Source organism: Peromyscus maniculatus, chromosome 21 (assembly GCF_049852395.1).
Source record: "Peromyscus maniculatus bairdii isolate BWxNUB_F1_BW_parent chromosome 21, HU_Pman_BW_mat_3.1, whole genome shotgun sequence".
Taxonomy (NCBI): Eukaryota; Metazoa; Chordata; class Mammalia; order Rodentia; family Cricetidae; genus Peromyscus; species Peromyscus maniculatus.
This window is the reverse complement of record NC_134872.1, coordinates 26,704,209-26,726,368: the sequence shown is the minus strand read 5'-3', so window position 1 is coordinate 26,726,368 and position 22,160 is coordinate 26,704,209. Positions and strand designations below refer to the sequence as shown.

Here is a 22,160-nt window from a genome sequence, read left to right as displayed (position 1 = left end):
TACAGGTGTCTCCCAGAATCCCAGGCAAAACTGGGGCGAGGGGTGCTGGCAGGCGGAGAGGCTACGTGGGCTGCGGCGAATATGTGTTCAAGTTGCAAACGGTTCATAGGCGGCCAAGGTCAGTTCCAGGGCAGCAGGGGGCGGGGTTAGGGGCGGGGCTAGGGCGGCGCCGCGGGCCGGGGACAGTGATGGGCACGCCCCGGCCAGGGCCTCGGCGGGCGCTGGAAGACAGGCGGACAGCGGCAGGTGAGGTCGCCTGGGCCCCTGTTCCCGGGTGCGGCGGGGTACGGTGGAGGGACGACAGGGGCCACGGCTTTGGGAGAAGGGGGCGGTTGCCTAGGATACCCAGCGCTGGCCCGGTAGGACTCGGTTCCCTGAGATTCCCCGCCCCTAAATCCCCCGCTAAGTCTTTCCGGGAACTTAGGGCTCTGGAGGGAGCAGGACGCTCAGGGGCAGGTGTCGCAGGCGTGGCAGGCGCGGTCCCGATCCTGGGAGAGTCTCAGTGAGAAGGACTGCCGTGTCTGAGCGCAGCGGGGAGACTCTTAGGGATCTCAGGGCAAGTGAGTGGGGTTGCCCACGTGATCATCAATTCGGGTGCATTGGGGGACCTGCGAAGTCGGGGTTCTGCCAAAACAACACCAGCTGTGGCTGAATCCACTCACTCACTCTCTCCTGGCACGCCAAGATCTCTTTGACCCTGGAACTTAAGGGGAGGCTGGGGAGGATTCAGCTGTCTTAGGAGCCGAGTCTCCCGTGGGAGAAGAGGCATAGGCAGTTTGGGAAGGGACTTCTAGGTCTCCCCACTCAGCACCTATACCCCAAGGCTGGCATCACCTTCTAGCATGAGCCTGTGCCTGCTGCCTACACACCCCAAGTGCTCAGCCACACCCCTAGATGTTCCCCAAGGGGTCTGCATGTCAGCCTGGACCCAGGTTGCTTCCTATGCAACAGGGCAGTGAACCGCAGTCAGTGTCAGGCTGTTCCAGGACCATTTGACCATAAGTGATAGAGCTGGGTCTATCAAGTACTGTGGAGTCAGTGGACCTTGTCTGGTGGTAGATGAAGGTGTACATGCTGGCAGTGGACAGAGATGAGCAGGTCACTTGGGGTGAGGTCTGAGTACAGGAGTGTCTATGATCCTGAAGGGAGCACACTTGTCCTGGAACCTTCCTCTTCTCTTCATCCTTCCAGTCAGTCCCTTTTAGCACTGGATGTAACTCCAAAAGGCTACATTTGGGGGTGCATTCTCAAGCAGCATTCCCCTCTCAGCCTGGTCCCTGGTGTCCAAAGAGGGGAGCCATCAACTTCCCTTCCGCAGTGGAAGAGGGGAGGACATCATAGCCCACTGAGTCACACTTCAGTAGGCTTCTGCCTCTTGGCCACTGTGGGGACAAGGCTATTCTGTGTCGGTGTTGAAATCTTCCTTCTTGTATAAGCCCAGGATGACTCAAATGGCTGTGCAGCGTATTTGTGATTTTTGTGGAGCAAGACAGCAGAATGGTCTCCCTTTGGCCTGGGTGTCCAGGGCTCCTGCTCTGTGTTGCCTGAGGTTTGACCTCTTGACAGCTATGGCAGGAATGTGTTCCAGTACATTCCTGAAGGTCTTTTATCCTGGGGTCGGGTTGTATGGCAGAGAAAACAGGGTTGATAGGCAAGTTCAAGCGTGAACCACATCTATGTATGTGTGTGTATGTTTTGGGAGATGGGACAATGGTTAGATTACTTAGAAGTTGCTGTACCATTAGTTTTTTGAAGGGGTGGGGGAATGGGCAGGGGGACAAGGTCTAATGTCGCCCTTGGCAGCCTCAAATTTACTATGTATCCAAGGCTGGCCTTGAACTTCTGATCCTCCTGCCTCTCCGTGGAATTTCAAGTGAGCCTTATGTGGTACTAGGACTCAAACCCAGGACTTTCTGAATGCCAGGCAAGCGCTCCACCAACTGAACGATGCTCCAGCGCTTAAGACTTAGTTTAAGCCAGTGGTTCTCAACCTGTGGGTTGTGACCCCTTTGGGGGGCTTCAAACAACCCTTTTACAGGGATCACCTAAGACCATTGGAAAATACAGATATTTACATCATGATTCATAACAGTAGCAAAATGACAGTTATGAAGTAGCAGCGAAAATAATGTTATGGTTGGGGGTCACCACAATATGAGGAACTGTATTAAAGAGTCCCAGCATTAGGAAGGATGAGAACCACTGTTTTAAGCTAATATTTCTGAATCCGGTGGTTTTAGTTGAGATTTTTCTGTGCTTCCTTGCTGGGAGGAGTGACTGAGAAAGTTAAACCCAGAGTTACCCATGATTCAGCAGTTCTTCCCGTGGCCATAGACTAAACTTGGAAACATGGCCACGTAAAACCTTGTGCACAGATGTCCATCCGGGTTGGCACTGTTCACAACAGCCAAGAAGTGAAAACTAAAATGTTGGGTCACCCACAAGAATGTGGTGTTGTTGTATGATGGTGCTATTTAGCCATGTGAAGGGGGAACACAGACACCATGCAGGTCAGGGAACGGAACCAGACACAAAAGGGTATATGTTGTATGACTCCATTTGCATAAGACATCTAGAGTAGGCAGATCTGTAGAGACAAGGTATGTTAGTAGCCGCCGAAGGATTTCTCCAAGACAGGGTCTACGAACATGTTCCAGGCTGGCCTCGAACTTCCACCTCAGTGTTCCCCCAAGTGCTGGGTTTACAGGCATGTACCATCACACCCTGATGGAAGTTTTCTGGATTGATAGTTGTGGTGATTGTTCAATCTGGGAAGTATAATAAAACCTGCCAATTGACACTTTAGATGGGAACTTTTATATGTGAATTCTATTTGATTAAAGAAAATCATAGAGTGATAGACCTATCTCACTAGGTTCCTGTTTGAGATACAGTCTTACTCTACAGCCCTGAAATTCACTATTGAGTTAAGGCGGACCTTGAACTTATGTTGATCCTTCTGCCTCTGCCTCCTAAATTCTGGGATCACGGGTATGATGTACCGTCACAGCTAGCTTGCCTGTGCAACTTGTGTGTGTGTGTGTGTGTGTGTGTGTGTGTGTGTGTGTGTGTGTGTGTGTATGTATGTGTGTGCTTGTTTGTATGCATGCGCTATAGTTGACATTGGGTACCCTTCCTTGGAAAGTACCCACCTATTTTATTTTATTTTTTGAGGCAAAGTCTCACTTTGTAGCCCTAGCTAGCCTAGAACTTCCTATGTAGAACAGGCTGGCCTTGAACTTACAGAGATCTGCCTACCTCTGCCTCCAGAGTGCTGGGATTTAAGACCTGTGTCTCCATTCCTGGTGTCCTCCTTTTTTATTTATTTTTATTTTTTTATTTTTTTTATTTTTTATTTTCTCTGAGACAGGGTCTCTCCGAACCAGGAGCTCATTGGTTTGGCTAGGCCAGCTGGACAGTCACCTACAGGGATCTGTTTGTCTCTGCTTACCCAGTGCTGGAGTTACAGGTCCAAACCACAGTGCCCAGCTTTTTCTGTTTTTTTGTTTTTTTATTTTTGTTTTGTTTTTTGAGACAGGGTTCCTCTGTGTAGCTTTGGAGCCTGTCCTGGAACTCACTCTGTAGCCCAGGCTGGCCTCGAACTCACAGAGATCCGCCTGCCTCTGCCTCCTGAGTGCTGGGATTAAAGGCATGTGTCACCACCACCTGGCTGAGTGCCCAGCTTTTTTTTCTTTTCTTTCAACAATTTATTTATCTTTATTTTATGTGCATTGGTGTATGCATATATGTCTGTGTGAGGGTGTCCGATCTTAGAGTTACAGACAGTTGTGAGCTGCCATGTGAGTGCTGGGAATTGAACCCGGGTCCTCTGGTAGAGCAGTTGGTGCTCTTAACCACTGAGCCATCACTCCAGCCACAAGTGCCCAGCTTTTAAGTGGGCTCTTGGGATACAAACGCAGAGCCTATGCCCGCATGGCAGACACTTTACCCACCGAGACATCTCCGCGGCCCCGTCTCGCTTTTGAAGCTTAATTATTTTTGCAAAGACAACACATACTTGTTTAGCAATTCAAACAAGAGAAAGCTGAGAAAGACGGTGGACACCCCTTCTTAGCCCATAATTAATAACCTGATTCAGGGAACGAGGTCGGGTCTGCGAACGGGGGAGCATTCTCCAAGGGCTGAACTTTCTTTTTCCAAAACAGGGTGAAAACCCCACAGGTATGAAATGCAAAGCTGCAGGGAAAGGACAGGGGACGCCAGGCATTGCAGCCGTCACAAGTGTGTGTGTGTATGCACTCCGAAGTGCTATGTCTTATTGCTTGTAAATGGGGCGAGGGTCTACAGGTGATGATTCTGTTGCCTGACTTTTCCATGGACAAACCTTTCACTCTTTAAAAACGAAGAGGTTGTGTGTGTGTGTGTGTGGGTCTCTTCTAGAGTCTCCCACCAATGGAGGTTTCTGCGGGTTAACAGAGTCTTCCAGTAAATGTAGTCGGCCCAGCCTGGCTGCCGAGTTAAGCACACTCAAACACACAGATAACATCCATTCATGCCATGCATGCATCTGGAGTGACCACAGGCTCTGCAGCTGGAAGTGGAGGACTGTGGCTGAGGCCCTGGTTTTCAGTGGCTGGCCAAGTAGGTCACGGCCCAGCAAAGAGGAGCCATGACCCACCCCAACGCCCTACCCGCTCCGGGGAGGGCAGGCAAGGATGGACCGAGAAGAGCCAAGGACAACTGGTGTGTCCAAGTGTTGGGCAAGGAGCTGGAATGTTCTAGAGAGTTGCTGGCTTCCTATCTCCCAAGTGAGGGTGGCAGAGGTCAGTGGAGGAGAGAGAAGGTTCCAGAGAGAGCAGCAGGGAGTGTGAGAAACGGCCCCCCTTTTCTGGACATTGCCGAGGCCCTGGAGGCCAGGGCAGCAGTTTGGCTTTACTGGGGGCTGGCTCGGCTGAGCATAGCAAAGGTCTGTCTGCTCTTTGGGGAAGCAGCTAGGTGAACAAGGAGGAGCTGAGGCATCTGGGACTTTTGGCCAGCCCAGCTGACGCTGGTACTCTCCCCTCGCAGGGATGGAGTTCTCAGCAGAGGCAAGGGCGGGTTTGTTGGCCCGTCTGGCATGATGGGACCTTAGTGACGTCTGTGCTGGCCTGTTACCTGCTTTCCCCACAGTTCTGCCCCATGTGCCTTGAACTCCTACTCACTTCTGAACTTACCACTGACTGGCAGCCTCGAGGGCGGGACGGGGCCCACACAGAAGGTCCTTTGTGGTCCACCTTCTGACCTTCCCTGTTTGCAGGCCCCGTTCCTGTTCGATGTCTGTTCCTGCCTCTGGCTGAGTACCTGTGTCTTCCTGGGTCCTGGCTCCCTGGAGATATTCATTTTTATTCAGCTGGCATAGTTAGCCTGCTGAATGCTCAGGCAACCCTCTGAGGAGTTAGAGGAAGAGAAGGAGCCTTGCCTCCTGGGGGATTTGTGGTCTCAATCCTGTCAGGGACTCAGTTTCCTAATCTGTCAGATGGGTGGAATGCTGGAGCTTTGGTGTATTAGAGGCCACTTAGCCAATGAGAAATAACTTGAAGTCCCCTCCCACACACCAGCACCAATGAAAACAGTGTTTTAATCATGAGACATCGTGCAAGGGTGGGAGGATTTGTCCCAGGGGTTTCCTTGTCTTAGAATCAATTCTACATGTGTAAGGGTATGTGTATAGTGCTTCCTACAAGAAAGGGTAAGCTGGCCGGGCGGTGGTGGCACACGCCTTTAATCCCAGCACTCGGGAGGCGGAGCCAGGTGGATCTCTGTGAGTTCGAGGCCAGCCTGGACTACTAAGTGAGTTCCAGCAAAGGTGCAAAGCTACACAGAGAAACCCTGTCTCAAAAAACCAAAAAAAGCCAGGCGGTGGTGGCGCACGCCTTTAATCCCAGCACTTGGGAGGCAGAGCCAGGTGGATCTCTGTGAGTTTGAGGCCAGCCTGGGCTACCAAGTGAGTTCCAGGAAAGGCGCAAAGCTACACAGAGAAACCCTGTCTCAAAAAACAAAAACAAAAACAAAAAAAAAAAAAAAGAAAAGAAAAGAAAAGAAAGGGTAAACTGAGGGGGCTAGATCGATAGCTCAGTGGTTAAGAGCACTGGCTGATCTTGGTTGGACTTGGGCTCCATTCCCAGCACCCACAGCTCACACCCATCTCTCACTCCAGTTCCAGGGTTCCCGACATCCTCTCTGGCCTTCTAGGCACCAAGCATGCATGTGGGGTATATATATAAATTCGGACAAACACAGAAAAATAAAATAAATCCATTTAAAAAAAGAAAGAGTAAACCGAGGCCCAGAGGCGAGTGGGGTTCCCTCCCACTACACAGAGGATCAGATGATGGGTGGCCCTCCAGTGCCACAGCGCCACCCCGAACAGTCCCTGATGGACTGGATGTTGAGGCATCTAAGGCGGAGGAAAGTGGCCATCAGGTCACTAGACACAGAACTGCTGAGCCCAGAGATAACAGCAGGTGTCGGGTGCCCGGACTCCCCCCCAGCACCTGCATGAAGCTGTCGGGGCCTCTTGCAGTATCCTGGGGTCTGCCCCTGTGTCTCCAGCCCAAATGAACCCCAGAGATGAACATGCCATGTGGCCTTGAGACAGCCCAAGGGCTTGCCAGTGCGGAAAGAGCCACCCATCCATATGAGGGCCAGGGCCTTCCAGCTGAGATCTCACGAAGCTGTTCAGCTGCTTGAGCCACTACTTCCAGGCTCAGCTTAGTGTGAACTTCTTTCTTTTCTTTTTGTTCGGGCACACACGTGTGTGCAAGCCCTGGAGGTCAGAGGTCAGCCTTGTGTGTCATTTCTCAGGAGCTATCCACCTTGGTTTTTTTTTTTAATTTTTTAAAATTTTTTTATTTGTGTGTGTGTGTGTGTGTGTGTGTGGTTTTTCGAGACAGGGTTTCTCTGTGTAGCTGTGCGCCTTTCCTGGAACTCACTCTGTAGACCAGGCTGGCCTCAAACTCACAGAGATCCACCTGCCTCTGCCGCCCGAGTGCTGGGATTAAAGGCATGCAGCAAGACTTTTTTTTTTTTAATTGTCTTTATGTATCCTAGACTGGCTTTAAACTTGCTATATATCTGAGGGTCACCTTGAACTTCCAATCTTTCTGCCTCTACCACCCCAATGCAGGGATTATTGGCATGGGCCACACTGTGCCTGACTTACTTCCTCCTTTCTTATGTCCCCCCCAAATGTCATTATTGGTGCCCTGCCCTGAAGCCCACAGAGTAGCTGGGCCTCTCTGGCTGCTTTCTGTAGCTTTTTGTCCTTAGTGTCACCCAAGAGGTCCCTTCCTAGGACTTGGCCCAGGCTGGAGGAGTCTGATGTCCCTTTGGTCTGGGACAGTACCACCCAGCAACCCTTCTCCTGCTCTCTAGATCTCAGCTGGAAGGCCCTGGCCCTCATATGGATGGGTGGCTCTTTCCACACTGGCCAGCCCTTGGGCTGTCTCAAGGCCACATGGCATGTTCATCTCTGGGGTTCATTTGGGCTGGAGACACAGGGGCAGACCCCAGGATACTGCAAGAGGCCCCGACAGCCTCATGCAGGTGCTGGGGGGGAGTCCGGGCACCCGACATCTGCTGTTATCTCTGGGCTCAGCAGTTCTGTGTCTAGTGACCTGACGGCCACTTTCCTCCGCCTTAGATGCCTCAACATCCAGCTCTGGGCCAAAGGTTTTGGAGTTTTCGCTCCAGAGGCTCAACCAAGGTTTACTCTCAGTGTGCTGGGAACTGGGTAGCCTGCCCCAGTCCAAGGGGTGGGGCTCAAGCTTAGGCCACGCCCACTGCAGGCACCCGCCTCAGATGACCACCCTCTTGTCTCTCCTCGCAGCCTCCCTCAGGGCCTGGCTCTCCCCTCTCAACACAGGGTCTACCAGATAGCTAGTGCTTTTCCACCTCACCCCCACCCTCTCTCACAGCAGACAGTCATTGAGATTTTTTTTTTTCCCAGCAGGTTTCCTCTCGGACCTCCATGTCTTGGGTCATACCCTAGATGTCCCCGGGGTAAGGGGTATTGCTGCTTTGGAGTGACCTATCCCATGGCAGGCTCCTCCCCTATTGTCTCAGTCTGTTTGTGGCGTTTCTACAGACAGCTGCAGGCCAGATAATTTATAACGAGCAGAAAATTGTTGGCTCATGGCTCGGAAGGCTGGGAAGTTCAAAGTCAAGGAGCCAACCTCTGCCAAAGGCGTTGCTGCTGCACCTTCCCATGGGGAAGGCAAGGAAGAGCGAGTGCTTGAAGCCTCAGGGACCCGCTTCTTAAAATTACACACACACACACACACACACACACACACACACACACACACGCACGCACACGCATGTGTGCATGCACTCGAGTGCACTCATCAGGGTGCATGTGTGGAGGTCAGAGGACAACTTTCAAAAGTTGATTTTCATCATGTGAGAGCTGGGGATTGAACTCATATCGGCAGGCTTGGTGGCAAGCACCTTTACCAGCTAAAGCCACCTCACCGGCCCCTCAGTGATTTTTAGATTTCGCGAGCATCCATTCATAGGTGGGACTTTCATGACCTAAACAGCTCCCAGAAGGGTCACCTCTACACGGTCACATTGGAGAGTATGTTTCCAGTGTGTGCTTTTTAGAAAACACATCCGAACCGTAATAACATCCTGTGTCGAAAGACGCTTATCATACTCTGCCAATGGCGCCCTTCGACCTGGGGTTCACACTGGTGACCTAGGCCCCTAACATAATCTCACTGCGGTGTCTGCTGAGCGTGGGAGTTAAAGGCTTTTCCTTTAGATGTGGCTTCCTGCCTGGTTTCCAACAGGCAAGGCCACCATTTCTCGTTCACCTACCTGCGCAATTTCCTACACGGCTTTTGTTACCCACCCCATCTTTTGATGTTCTAAACTCTTCTTTTTAAAAGAATATTTGGGTAATAAGTAGTAATTATTATTGTATGGATATGATATTGTTGGGGGCATTATTTAGTTAAGTAATAATCATTATTGTATGTGTATGATATTGCTGGGGGGGGCATGCGTGTGCCACCATGTGTGTGTGGACCTCAGAGGACGACTTCTGGGAATCACGTCTCTCCTTCCACCGGTTTCTGGGGGATCAAACTTGGGTCATCAGGCTTGTTCACTTGCTGAGCCATCTTGCTGGCCCAAGCTCTGTTTCTGTAAGGCTAGGGGCCACACCTGTCTGTCTGATCACATGATCCACAGCAACAGCGTGCTGTGTTCATGTATGTTGAGTAGACACTGCTCCCTCTTTGGCAATCTTTGAGGACGTATATTTAGGAAAAGCAAATTGAAGAACGGTTTGATAATTATGGCCTTCGGTTTATAGAACAGCTCTGGGGGGGGTGGGGGCGGTTCGGATGCCTCTAGAGAAGGGAGCAGGTGTTTTTGATGGGGTGAGAGCAGGCTGCCCCTTCTTCTTTGAATTTAATTTTTCCATGGGGTTGTAATTTCATGAGTGAAAGACGAATGCTTGGGGCTGGGGTGATAGTACAACATTTAAGGTGCCTGCCATACAAGTGTGATGTCTGAGTCTGGATACTCAGTACCCAATAAATGCCAAGTGCTCATGCCAGCCCAACTGTAATTCTATCTCTAGCAAGGCAGAGAAACAAATTAGTTAGCTGTGGGTTCAATCGCGAGACCCTGTCTCAATAAATAAGGGGGAGAGCGGAGCACCTGAGGACGACGCCTGATGTCCACCTGTCTCTCGCCACAGGCACCCCGGCCCTCTCATTCCCCTGAATCGAATGTAGTCTCTCCTCCCAGCCCGGCAGTGCCAAGTTCAAGATGGGGTCCCAGGTCTCGGTGGATACGGGAGCCGTGCACGTGGTGATCGTGGGCGGGGGCTTTGGAGGGATAGCGGCCGCCAGCCAGCTGCAGGCGCTGAATATCCCCTTCATGCTGGTGGACATGAAGGATTCCTTCCACCACAATGTGGCAGCCCTCCGGGCCTCCGTGGAGAGTGGTGAGTCACTCCTTTGAGAACACGGTCTTGTCACTGTTATGGGGTATGATGCCAGGGCTGGGGGGCGTTTCCTCCATTTTAGGGCACTGGTCTTAAGCATATCCTATAAAGAAGTCCCAGGGTAAGAGTTTAGGTTCTTTGGAGGACCGGACGGGCACTTCAGGGCAGAGTGGACACCTGGGCATACCCACTGGCCTGGCTGTGGCCACGAGCACCCTTGTGGGTGGGTATGTGGCTTGGGAGAGTTTCAACCCTTTTCAACCCCATGACATCTTCTTTGTCCATTGCCAGGGTTTGCCAAAAAGACATTCATTTCTTACTCAGTGACTTTCAAGGACAACTTCCGCCAGGGCAAAGTGGTTGGCATAGACCTGAAGAACCGTACGGTGTTGCTCCAGGGCGGTGAGGTGAGTGTGTGAGGCCCAAGAGGGAGCCATCTGTGGGCTCCAAGACCTGTTTTCTGCTTCTCAGTGCTTTTTGTTTGTTTGTTTGTTTGTTTTTTCTGAGACAGGGCTTCTCTGTGTAGTTTTGGTGCCTGTCCTGGATCTCGCTCTGTAGCCCAGGCTGGCCTCAAACAGAGATCCACCTAGCTCTGCCTCCCGAGTGCTGAAATTAAAGGCGTGTGCCACCACCGAGTCTTTCTCACATGCCAGGCACTGTCCTGAGCCTTTATATAAGAGTCATTCTTTGGAGTGATAGGTGGAGGGTTCCAAAACATCCAAGAGAGCCATTGGGGATGTGGGCTCAGTAGAATTCTTCTTGCCTAATGTGCCTGAGGCTCTGGGTGTGTTCCTCAGCACTGAGCACAGTGGTATATGCCACGTAATCCCAGTTCCATTGGAGCTGGAGGCAGGAGGTTAGAAGTTCAAGGTCATCCTTGGCTACATAGCTGGGCTATATGAAACCCAGTCTCAAAAACAAAAATCCAGAAGATTCCAAACTAACTCTACACTGGAGATGGGAGTCCTGCTTATTGCTCTCCCCCAAGCAGTTTCCAGCTCCTGTCCCCTACGCTGGTTACCTCTACATTCCATGCTCTCTTGCTTTCCGTAGGTAATTCTTGGCTCCTGGTGCCTTATATGCCTCCCATGAGTGTGGTATTTCCTCTTCCTCCTCCTACTTGGGCTCTTGGCTGTACAGAGCTATGGGGAGAGGCGGACCAGAGTTACCTCATAAACCCAACCCCAGGATCCTCTTTTCTGCAATGCTCCCCGGCCCCCTGGTGTTGGGTGGTTGGAGGCAGAGGCCCAGTCCTGCATCTCTGACTGGGTCTCACATGTCCTTTTCATCTCCTCTACAGGCCTTGCCCTTCTCACATCTCATCCTGGCCACAGGCAGCATGGGGCCCTTCCCTGGCAAGTTCAACGAGGTGTCCTGCCAGCAGGCAGCCATCCAGGCCTACGAGGACATGGTGAAGCAGGTGGGCCACACTGACGGGTGTGGGACTGGGTGGGCAGGCCAGAGCGCGGTGGGCTACACCCCCGGGCGGGAGCAGGGAGACTGTGTGGGACGACCTCACGGCTGTCTAAACAGCTTTTGAGCAGCCGAGAGTTGCTAGAGAGAGATTTTCCCGGAGGAGGCCTCAGACCTGAGGTCCTGTGTTGTGTCTCTGGCTGGTCCCACTTGTTACCTCTTCATATACGCAGCCTCCCATTCCACCTGCTTTGTGCGGTACTTTGTGCTTTGTGCGATACTAGCTCCATGCTCCCAGTTTCCCCAGGGATCCTGTGAGGTGGCGGGGGTGGGGGTGGGGAGGCCCAGCTGGAGCTCAAATATGGACAGAGCTCTGCCCTTCTTTGGTCAGGGCCTCCCTCCCCCTCCAGAGGCTGAACCACCGTGTAGGCGTGTGGGTGTGTTTCATGGTCCCTTCTTCTTCTTCAGATCCAGCGCTCACAGTTCATCGTGGTGGTGGGGGGTGGCTCCGCAGGAGTGGAGATGGCAGCAGAGATTAAAACTGAGTACCCCGAGAAGGAGGTGAGGCGGCCCTCTTGGCTAGGAGCTCTCAGCAGTCTGCTTCCTTCCCTTTTTCCTTCCCTCCCTCCCTCCCTCCCTCCCTCCCTCCCTCCCTCCCTCCCTCCCTCCCTCCCCCCCCCCTCCCTCCCTCCCTCCCTCCCTCCCTCCCTCCCTCCCTCCTTCCTTCCTTCCTTCCTTCCTTCCTTCCTTCCTTGTAGCTAGAGTTTTCCCGCCTTGCCCACAGTCAGGACAAATCTCTGTCACCCGCCAGTCCCACAGCCGCTCAGACCCAACCAAGTAAACACAGAGACTTAGATTGCTTACAAACTGTATGGCCATGGCAGGCTTCTTGCTAACTGTTCTTATAGCTTAAGTTAATCCATTTCTATGAACCTATACCTTGCCATGTGGCTTGTGGTTTACGGGCGTCTTCACATGCTGCTTGTCATGGCGGCGGCTGGCAGTGTCTCCCTGCCTCAGCCTTCCGCTTCCCAGAATTCTCCTCTCTCCTTGTCCCGTCTACTTCCTGCCTGGCAACCTACTTCCTGCCTGGCCACTGGCCAATTAGTGTTTTATTTATTGACCAATCAGAGCAATTTGACATACAGACCATCCCACAGCACTTCCTTCCTTTCTCCCTCCCTCCCTCCCTCCCTCCCTCCCTCCCTCCCTCCCTCCCTTTCGTTTTTGAAAATCTATACATATATAGTCTTAGTGTGTGTGCACCTGCACACGCACAATTGCCATGGTGTGAGTCAGAGGATAACCTGTGGGGGTCAGTTCTCTCCTCCCACTCTGTGTACGCTGGGTTTTGAACGCGTGTCATCATGCTGGGGGCAAGCGTCTTTACCTTCACCTGTCCTGCCACCCCAGCAACATCAGAACTTTGCTCAGGTCCCGGGAGGCTGGAGCCCCACGTGCAGAGCGTTTTCCATCTTGCACTAAAAGCAATTCCACGTGCAGTTTACTCCACACAGGGAGGAGGAGAAGAGCCTCCTCCTTTTAGGCTCCCGGCTGGAGGGAGTTCTGAATGTGGGGAGAGGAGGAGGACCACATTCTCAAGAAACCCTCACAAACCCAACCTCCCATGTCTCTCCATAGTTAAGGCCCTTGGGATGAGGCCTGGATGTTCTCTGGTAACCTCTTTTTGCCGTGAAGTTTCCTTTTTATGTTTGATTGGCAGCCCTTGTCCTGGACAGCTGCACCCGTGGCCTTGGGAGAGCTGCCCACCCTGGGGAAGGACTGATCCTCAGTTCCTTGGAAGGGAGGCAACAGCCTGCCCTGATTTTTCTAATGCTGGAGAGATAGGAACCTGGCTGGGACCTTAGAGAGAGAGGGGGGAGTCTAAGCTCCCTGAGCGGTGAGAGCTGAATGATCGTTGTAGTGATGGGTTCTGAAGCCCCCGGCTTTCTGGTACCTCATGTGGGTCAGCCTTGGCTCACGTGAGTCAGCCTCTTCGAGCCACAAAGAGCCCGTGAACAGCACTCTTCTCCCTGGGGAGAGAGGGTCGGCTTCGACAAGGAAAATCAATCCGAGATAATTTAATTATATGCTTGCTCTCTGACAAATGGTTGGAAATTATGGTGACTGATGGATGTAGTTAGAGTATTCATTTTGATTCATGAGTGTTGCGTAGGGAAATCCAACCCTCCCCTGCTTGTTCTCGGTGCTTCTGTGATGAGAAGAGTGGGTCTCTCCCAACACTGACTGATCTTACTGACGCCAGTGGCCAGTGGGGTGTCCCACGATGCAGTTCAACTCCAGAGCTGCCTGGGACTGGCACCTGCACCATAGATCAAGGGCTCAGACCCATAAGGCTGCTCCCATCTCGGATGACAGTGGAGTATTAGGTCCCTGGTTAAATAACACTCCGACCCAGCTATAAATGGAAAATCCCTCCCACCCGGCTTTACAGTGGCCAGAGTGGCATATAGACCCCAGAGATACCGCTTGCTTACCATTGCTGACTTACCTGTAGCTAGAGTTTTCCTGCCTTGCCCACAGTCAGGATAAATCTCTCTCACCCGCCAGTCCCACAGCCACTCAGACCCGAACAAGTAAACACAGAGACTTACATTGCTTACAAACTGTATGGCCATGGCAGGCTTCTTGCTAACTGTTCTTATAGCTTAAATTAATCCATTCCATAAAGCTATACCTTGCCACATGGCTTGTGGCTTACTGGCATCTTCACATGCGGCTTGTCATGGTGGCGGCTGGCAGTGTCTCCTTCCGCCTTCCTGTTCTTTCTTTTCTCCTCTCTGCCTATACATCCTGCCTGGCCACTGGCCAATCAGTGTTTTATTTATTGACCAATCAGAGCAATTTGACATACAGACGATCCCACAGTACTTACCTATCACAAAGGATGCTTCAAAGGACACAGATGGTGCTGGAGAGATGGTTCAGTGGTTAAGAGCTCATACTGCTCTTGCAGAGGACCCAGGTTTGGTTCTCAGCATCCACATGTGGGGCTCACACCACCTTTATAACCAGCCCCAGGGGAATATAATGCCCTCTTCTGGACTCGATAGGAACTGCACTCATGTGCACATATCCACATACAGACACATGTAAATGTAACTAAAAAACTAATAAAATAAGCTTTTAAAGGACATATATGAACAGCCAGATAAAGATCCCGAGCACAGGGGCTTCTTTCTCCCTGGAGTTGGGGTGTGCCATCTGGCCATGTTCATACATGTAGAGGCTCTCCAAGTCCCGCTGGGAGTTTTTGAAAGCTTAAGCATTTAGGCATGATGGACTGTGGAACACCATCTCTGGCTCCCCTCTGCCTCCTGGGGGTTGGGGTGGGTTGGGGCAGCAGCTGGGAGCTCCCATTATGGTTTGAGTCTGGTGGCATTGTCTCATCAGATTGAATGATGCGCCTATCACCCAGGAAATTCCAAGGCATCCGGTAGTTTTGTCATTCAGAGAATTATAAAGCTTGCAGAAGCTCTGGGTTAGGAATTAGGGTCAAATGTCAGAACAAGTGATTCTTCCAGCACTGGAAGGGCTTGAGAGCTCTGTGTCAGCAGCCAGGGACAGACTGGAATTCTTGTCATGTCCCAGGGATAGAGTGTCTGAAGTAGCACATTTCCACCAACTCAGTGTAAGATCTATGTTGTAGTAGTAGGCATCTAAGAGCCCTATAGTAGCCACCTATCGTGGGATTGGCGATAAAGTCACTTCCTTTAACATATTTTTATTTAGGGCCCAGCATAGTAGCACACACCTTTAATCCCAGCATGTGGGAGGCAACGGCAAGAGGATCTCTGTGAGTTCTAGGCCAGCCTGGTCTAGATATCGAGCCCCAGGACAGTCAGGACTGTGTAGAACAGTGATCCTCAACCTTCCTAATGCTGTGACTGTTTCATACGGTTCTTCATGTTGTGGTGATCCCCAACTATTGGTGAAATTATTAAGGCCACTCCAAGTAGTTAAAAGGGAGGTTTATTTAGTGGCGTAACTTACAAATGAAGGGATAGGTAGGTTGCAGGGTCTAGGAAAGGCGTGGTGCAGTCCGGCGTCCAGGGTCCAGGAAGCAAGAGAGCTGGCGCATCCGGATCTCGGGTCTCCAGGGCCCTCTTTTGGCCCCACCTTGTAGGCGTGACAGTTACCAAAGCCTCAATGGGGGTTGGAACGTCCAGATCAAAGCTGGAATGGCTACCTACTACACCCAACCATAAAATTATTTTAGCTGCTACTTCATAACTGTAATGTTGCGACTGTGTGAACTGTAAGATCTTTCTGATGGTCTTAGGTGACCCCTGTGAAAGGGTCGTTTGACCCCCACAAAGGGGTTGTGGCCACAGGTTGAGAATCACTGATGTAGAAAGACTCTGTCTCAAAAAACAAAATAATATAATTTAAAATTTTTTATGTATTTGTGTGTGTGTGTGTGTGTGTGTATGCCACATTCTGCTCTCTATGTGGAGGTCATGGGACAATTGTAGGAACTGGTTCTCTCCTTCTACCATGTGGGTCCTGGGTTCGAACTCAGGTTGCCAGGCTTGATGCAGTCACCTTAGCTGCTGAGGCATTTTGCCAGCCCTCCTGTAACGTGCGTTCGTGTCCATCATGACACAGTTCCTGGGTGGGACGAGTGGATTCTGGTGAGTCTCGGGGAGATGTCTGACCCGAGCGTCAGAGGTGGGATTTCAACTCAGCCAAGTCCCCCCACTTCCCCACTTCCGCCTTGTCCTCCTCTCCCCTCTCCCTTCTTCACTCCTCCTTCTGAGACTTTGTATGCGCTAGGCACGCATTAAGCTACGTCCCCTGCCCTCTTTTCATATTTTTTATTTTCGAGACAGGGTTTCTCTGTGTAGCCCTGACTGTCGTAGAACTCACTCTGTAGACCAGGCTGGCCTCGAACTCAGAGATCTGCCCACCTCTGCCTCCTGAGTGCTGGGATTAAAGGCATAGGCCACCACCGCTCAGCCTCTTTTTACTTTCTGAGACAGGGTCTGTCTGACTCGGTTGCCAGTTGGTCCGGAATTCATTCCGTAGCTCAGCCTGGCCTAGAACCTGAGATCCTCCTCCCTCAGCCTCCATAGTAGCTGAGATTACAGGCCTGTGTCACCAGGCCGGAGAGGCAGCCTGGTTTCAAAGTCTGACCTGGACGGTGGTCACGATCTGCCTCCACACCTTCATGCTGAGACAGCAAGTGGACATGCCTATGAGGCTAATTTTAGAACTGGCGTTAGTGTTGCTATCAGCCTGGTAGCGGGTCGGAATGCCAGCAGCTTATATACTGATTATACCATTGTATATCCTGAAAGAATTGTCCATTTGCCTTAGGTGAGGTGTGGGTTCGTGCAGTGGCACATGGGTGGTCCTCTGGTTTAGGGGTACTGAGTACTGAGTACGGAGAGGTAGGCTGGAGTCCGGAACGACTGTGTAGAGTTTCTCTGACGCTCAGTTTCCTCAGTATTACATGGAGGTAGGGGAAGAGGCTCCGGGCTTCCCTCGCAAGCCCTGTGGTTTTGGTTTGTTTGTTTTTGTTCCAGGTCACTCTCATCCACTCCAGGGTACCCTTGGCGGACAAGGAGCTCCTACCTTGTGTGCGGCAGGAAGTGAAGGAGATCCTTCTCCGGAAGGGCGTGCAGCTGCTGTTGAGTATGTTGATAAACCCCTCCTGCCCAGCCCCCACCTGCTGATCTACTGCTCATGGCCCAGGATATCATATATATATATGGTAGGGGCTGTAGGGGTGGAATATCCACTCAGGCTCCCCTCCTTCCCACTGTATCTGGAAAGCATCAGGAAGTCTCAAGCGTCGGAGCTTGCTTGAGCTGTGTCCAACTGGAGGTAAAAAATCACAGGGCTAGCAGTGCCCGGCTGTAGCTTTGGACAAGGACAGAGAGGAGATGCTATTTCCTGAATGACTTATTGCCTCTGAAGGATCTGCCCCATGTTTTGATTTTTGATGTCTCTGTGGAAGAGGGAACAGGTGTGTAATTTGAGGCATCGAGTGTGGATTTTTTTCTTTTTGGTTTGTCCAGACAGGGTTTCTCTGTATAGCCCTGGCTGTCCTGGAACTCACTGGAACTCACTCTGCCTTACCTCCCAGCACTCCATCTGCCTCCTGAATGCTGGGACTAAAGGCTTAGCCACCACCACCCTACGTTTTGAGTGTGTGTGTGTGGTTTTTTTTTTTTTTTTTTTTTTTTTTTTTGTCCAGAGCAAGAAGGGAAAGAAGATGCCAGTATTTAGAATGGGATGACACCTGGGTGTCACCTCCATGTTCTGTGCAGAAGGGGGTGTGACAGTTGCTGTGGAAGCTCCTCTCAGCTGTCACAGCCCCTGTGGTAACTGGTCACCGAGGACAGGAAGTGCTTTGTTTTCAAACAGGTTCCCTCTCACTTTCTCTGCCTTTTGCCATCTATCCATCCACCCATCCATCCATCCACCCCCCCCATGCATCCATGCATCCACCCATCTGTCCACCCATTCATCCACCCATCCATCTATTCACCCATCCATCCATCCATCATCCATCCATCCATCTATTCACCCCCCCACCCCCCATGCATCCATGCATCCACCCATCCGTCCACCCATTCATCCACCCATCCATCTATTCACCCATCCATCCATCCATCATCCATCCATCCATCCACTCCCCCACCCCCACCCCCCATGCATCCATGCATCCACCCATCTGTCCACCCATTCATCCACCCATCCATCTATTCACCCATCCATCCATTGCTGGGAATGTATTTCTGTGTGCTGTGAAGGTCTTCCTGTATGCTGTGAAGGTGTTGCTCTGATTGATTGATAAAAGAAAAATGCTGATTGGCCAGTGGCCAGGCAGGAAGGATAGTGTAGGTGGGATAAGAAGAGAAGAAAATTCTGGGAAGTGGAAGACTGAGAAGAGACGCTGTCAGCCACCGCCACCATGAGAAGTTAGATGTAAATGGCAACTTATAGATTAATAAAAATGGGTTAATTTAAGATATAAGAACTAGATAGCAAAAAGTCTGTCATGGTCAAACAGTTTATAAGTAATATAAGTCTCTGTGTGTTTACTTGGATCTGAACAGCTGTGGGCCCCGGCGGGACTGAAGAAATCTCCAGCTACAATCCATCCATGCATCCATCCCTTAAAATAATTTTTATGTGTGTGGATGTTTTGTCTGTGTACATGTCTATGTACTATGTATGTGCCCTATGTGCCTATGGAGGCCAGAAAAGGGTATTAGATCTCCTTGACCTAGAGTTACAGATGGTTTTCAGCCTCTATTTGGATGTTAACCACCAAATCTGGGTCCCCTGGAGGGAGCAGCCAGTGCTCTTAACCACTGAGCCCTCTCTCCAGCTCCTTCATTTTTTTCTTTCTTTCTTTTTTTTTTTTGAAAGATTTATTTATTTATTATGTATACAGTGTTCCATCTGCATGTATGCCTAGAGGCCAGAAGAGGGCACCAGATCTCATTACGGATGGTTGTGAGCCACCATGTGGTTGCTGGGAATTGAACTCGGGACCTCTGGAAGAGCAGCCAGTGCTCTTAACTGCTAAGCCATCTCTCCAGCCCCTCATTTTTTTTTTTCTTAAATTTTTGAAAGATAGAGTATCTCATGTAGACTAGGCTGGCCTTAAACTGTATCACCAAGGAGGACTTTGAACTTGTAATCCTCCTGCCTCCATTTCCAGGGCACTGGCATACATGCCATGCTTAGTTTTTGCGGTTCTGGGTCTAGAACACAGGGCTTTCTGCATGTTTTGCAAGTAGCTGCCAACTGAATGCTTTCTCGTCTGTGCTGTGCTGGGGGCCTTTTGCTTGGACGGGATGGGCAAGCTGCCATCCAGAGAAGGAAGGGGCCTTCCGTTGAGTAGTGTTTCCTAGAACTTGGGAAGCTTGGCTTCGATTCCCTCCAGCAGCTTTCTGGAACTTTTCTCCAGATGGATCCCCTGGGGACAAGATGTCCACATTCTGTTGCTTGGGGATGAGGCAGGAAGAGTGGACCGAGGGAAGCGTCACGAGGGGGAGTGATCACTTTCCCCACGGTTAACCTTGGTGTGGGCCCGGCCTCTGCCAGCTTCCTGTCGCGGTACCCTCCACAGGTGAGCGGGTGTGCAACCTGGAGGACCTGCCTGTCAATGAGTACCGGGAGTACATCAAGGTGCAGACAGACAAGGGCACAGAGGTGGCCACCAACCTGGTGATTGTGTGCAACGGGATCAAGATCAACAGCTCTGCCTACCACAGTGCATTTGGTGAGTGGGCGGCCTCCTCTCTCCCTGGCATTCGGAGACACCCCACAGCCCCTTGCAACCTGAACCAGCACCCTCGGCCTCCTCCTCTGATCCCGTTAGCTCATTAGACCTTGAACTTTAAATTCAGGTGAGGGGCCTCGCCTGCCGAGCTGGGAGGCCAGGAACTTCCAAGGTGAGGGCTTTCTCCTAGAGGCGAGAGGTGGGAATGGGCTTCAGAGAGGCGAGAAGAGCCTCTTTTCCTGACGCTTTCCAAGAGGAAGCTGAGGAACTCCCAGGGCAGGCTTTTCCCATCCACAGGTGTGCTGCTCTCTGCAAATCCAGACTCAAGCATCTGGCTCCATCAGTTCCAAACCTCCATTTGCGGGAGTGGGGACCGTAACATGGCCTCGTCTCTTAAAGCTCAGTATTTCAGAGGGATAGACAGACAGCGGACTGATGCATGTTTAAGCGTCTACATGAGAGTGGCACTCAGTGGCCAAGCCCCATGATTGCACTGCATCCCCAGGGACCTGTCACCCATGGCTGAGCACCCTTCCCTGATCAGTCTCTGTCCAGTAGGAAGTTCGTTTTCAATCTGGAAGGAAGGCAGTCCACAGGGGCAGTGAGCAGAGCACCCAGAGTTTAACATCTCATTATTCAAATGCCTTTTCAAAGATAAATTCTTTCAAGTCCCTTTAGGGACGCTGTTTATTGTTTAGGAAAGGCCCCCATCTATTTTAAAATTCCGACATCTGTCCCAAAGGCGGTTAAAGACTTAGAAAGCCAGGGAACTTGCAAAGAGCTCTCTGTGCTTTGTATGAGAAGGCATTCCAGGGCTCTGCCTCTGTTCGTGTGGGTCAGGCTTGCCTTGGCGGGCAGGGTCTTGGATGGGGACTTCGGGCAGGATGACAGCAGATGGGAGTGTCACTTCTTAGCACACACCTCTGAAGTGACTGGACCCACACCCGGGACTCGTCCCATTGTTCTGGAGGCTGCTTAACATGGTCACCCGGGCTGCTCTGGTGTCATCTTGCCCAGCAGAGACCAGACTGGCCAGCAACGGTGCTCTGAAAGTGAACGAGTTCCTCCAGGTGGAAGGTTACAGCAATATTTATGCCATTGGTGACTGTGCCGATGTTAAGGAGCCCAAGATGGCCTACCATGCTGGCCTGCATGCCAACGTTGTCGTGGCCAACATTGTCAACTCCATGAAGCAGAGACCCCTCAAGGCCTACAAGCCAGGTAAGGGAATCTTGGGCACTTCACAGTTTGTTGAAGTTTGGGATTAGATGTGAGGAAAGCTTTGGGGGCTGTAAGATGACTGACTGACCCCTGGACTGCAGGCCACAGCACAGAGTCTCTTGAAAAGCAAACGTGTCTGGGGCTGTAGCTCAGTGGTAGAGCTCCTGCTTGGCATACCGAGGCCCTGGGTTTCATCTCCAGCATTGCTAACAACAGAGGCCGGGGACAAGGCGCAGATGGTTAAGTACATACAAGGTGGACCCTAGTTTGAGGCTTAGAATAGGCCTCAAACCGGGGCCTCATGGTCAGTAAAAGAGCCAGTGTTTAAAACAAAAATGGTGGTGGTGGGGGGCGTGGTGGCAGCGCACGCCTTTAATCCCAGCACTCGGGAGGCAGAGGCAGGCGGATCTCTGTGAGTTCGAGGCCAGCCTGGTCTACAGAGCGAGATCCAGAATAGGCTCTAAAGCTACATAGGGAAACCCTGTCTCGGGAAAAAAAAAAAAAAAAACCCAAAAAGGAAAACAAAACAAAACAAAACAAAAAATGATGAATGTTACCTGAAGAATGACAGCCCAGGTTGTCCTCTGGTCTCAACATGTACCCACACACATGCACACATAGGCACGCATGCATGCATGCATGCACGCACCCGACATCTCACTTGCTTTCTTAAAAGGCCTGCATGGTTGCCTGTGGCATCTGAAGGCTTCAGGGCTGCATCCCTCAGGCCTCGTCTTGCCTTGTGTGTCTGCCTCCCAGGTGCACTGACGTTCCTCCTGTCCATGGGCAGAAACGACGGCGTGGGCCAGATCAGCGGCTTCTACGTAGGCCGCCTCATGGTGCGACTGGCCAAGAGCAGGGACCTATTCATCTCCACCAGCTGGAAAACCATGCGGCAGTCTCCACCGTGACGGGGAGGCTTGCGTGGGAGTCGAGGTACCGCTCGGAAGGGTGACAGACGGTTGACCAAGGACACCCTCCTGACAGGTGCCAAGGGCGGAAGCTCTTTGTCCGGATCATGGTGTCAGTCGCGTGCTGGCTGGAAAGATAACTTTATAAAGACCCCAAAATGAGAACAGAGAGTAAAGGAGGGAAGACATTAAAAAAGGAAAAAGAAAAAAAAAAAAAAAGCCCTAGAAGATTCTTTCCGGGTTTGGAAGGTCTGCTCGCAGCTGGGCTAGCGGAAGAGGCTTGGGAAGGCAGAGGCAGCTTTCTGTGCCGTAAGCTCCTGTCTGCGGGTCTGCGTGTGCACGCAAACGCACAGGGCTTTGGGTGTCGTGTGCAGCGCTCCCGTTGGGCAGAGGT

At 51.5% G+C, this 22,160-nt stretch overlaps 1 protein-coding gene across 4 annotated transcripts; it reads left to right on the top strand.

The window, feature by feature from the left end:
- Aifm2 (AIF family member 2) lies at positions 1-21,994 on the top strand. Of its 4 annotated transcripts, XM_042265598.2 has the most exons (10): positions 227-246; positions 7,952-8,001; positions 9,710-9,958; positions 10,250-10,365; positions 11,259-11,378; positions 11,840-11,932; positions 16,921-17,029; positions 19,482-19,634; positions 20,652-20,855; positions 21,615-21,994. In XM_042265598.2, the coding sequence occupies exons 3-10, from the start codon at positions 9,781-9,783 to the stop codon at positions 21,764-21,766; spliced, it is 1,125 nt and encodes a 374-aa protein (XP_042121532.1). In that variant the 5' UTR covers positions 227-246; positions 7,952-8,001; positions 9,710-9,780; the 3' UTR covers positions 21,767-21,994. The 4 variants fall into 4 exon arrangements, with proteins under 4 accessions (XP_015845876.1, XP_076413296.1, XP_006972773.1 ...); XM_015990390.3 differs by lacking the exons at positions 227-246; positions 7,952-8,001 and adding an exon at positions 1-118; XM_076557181.1 differs by lacking the exon at positions 7,952-8,001 and having other exon boundaries at positions 153-246; positions 20,655-20,855.
- The last annotated feature ends 166 nt before the right edge of the window (positions 21,995-22,160 follow it).

Excerpts from the sequence above, each read along its gene's own strand:
- Aifm2 (XM_015990390.3), top strand. The coding sequence starts at position 9,781 with ATGGGGTCCCAGGTCTCGGTGGATACGGGAGCCGTGCACGTGGTGATC. Across the intron at positions 17,030-19,481 it reads GGGCGTGCAGCTGCTGTTGA|GTGAGCGGGTGTGCAACCTG; the intron begins GTATGTTGATAA and ends TACCCTCCACAG. Across the intron at positions 20,856-21,614 it reads CCTCAAGGCCTACAAGCCAG|GTGCACTGACGTTCCTCCTG; the intron begins GTAAGGGAATCT and ends TCTGCCTCCCAG.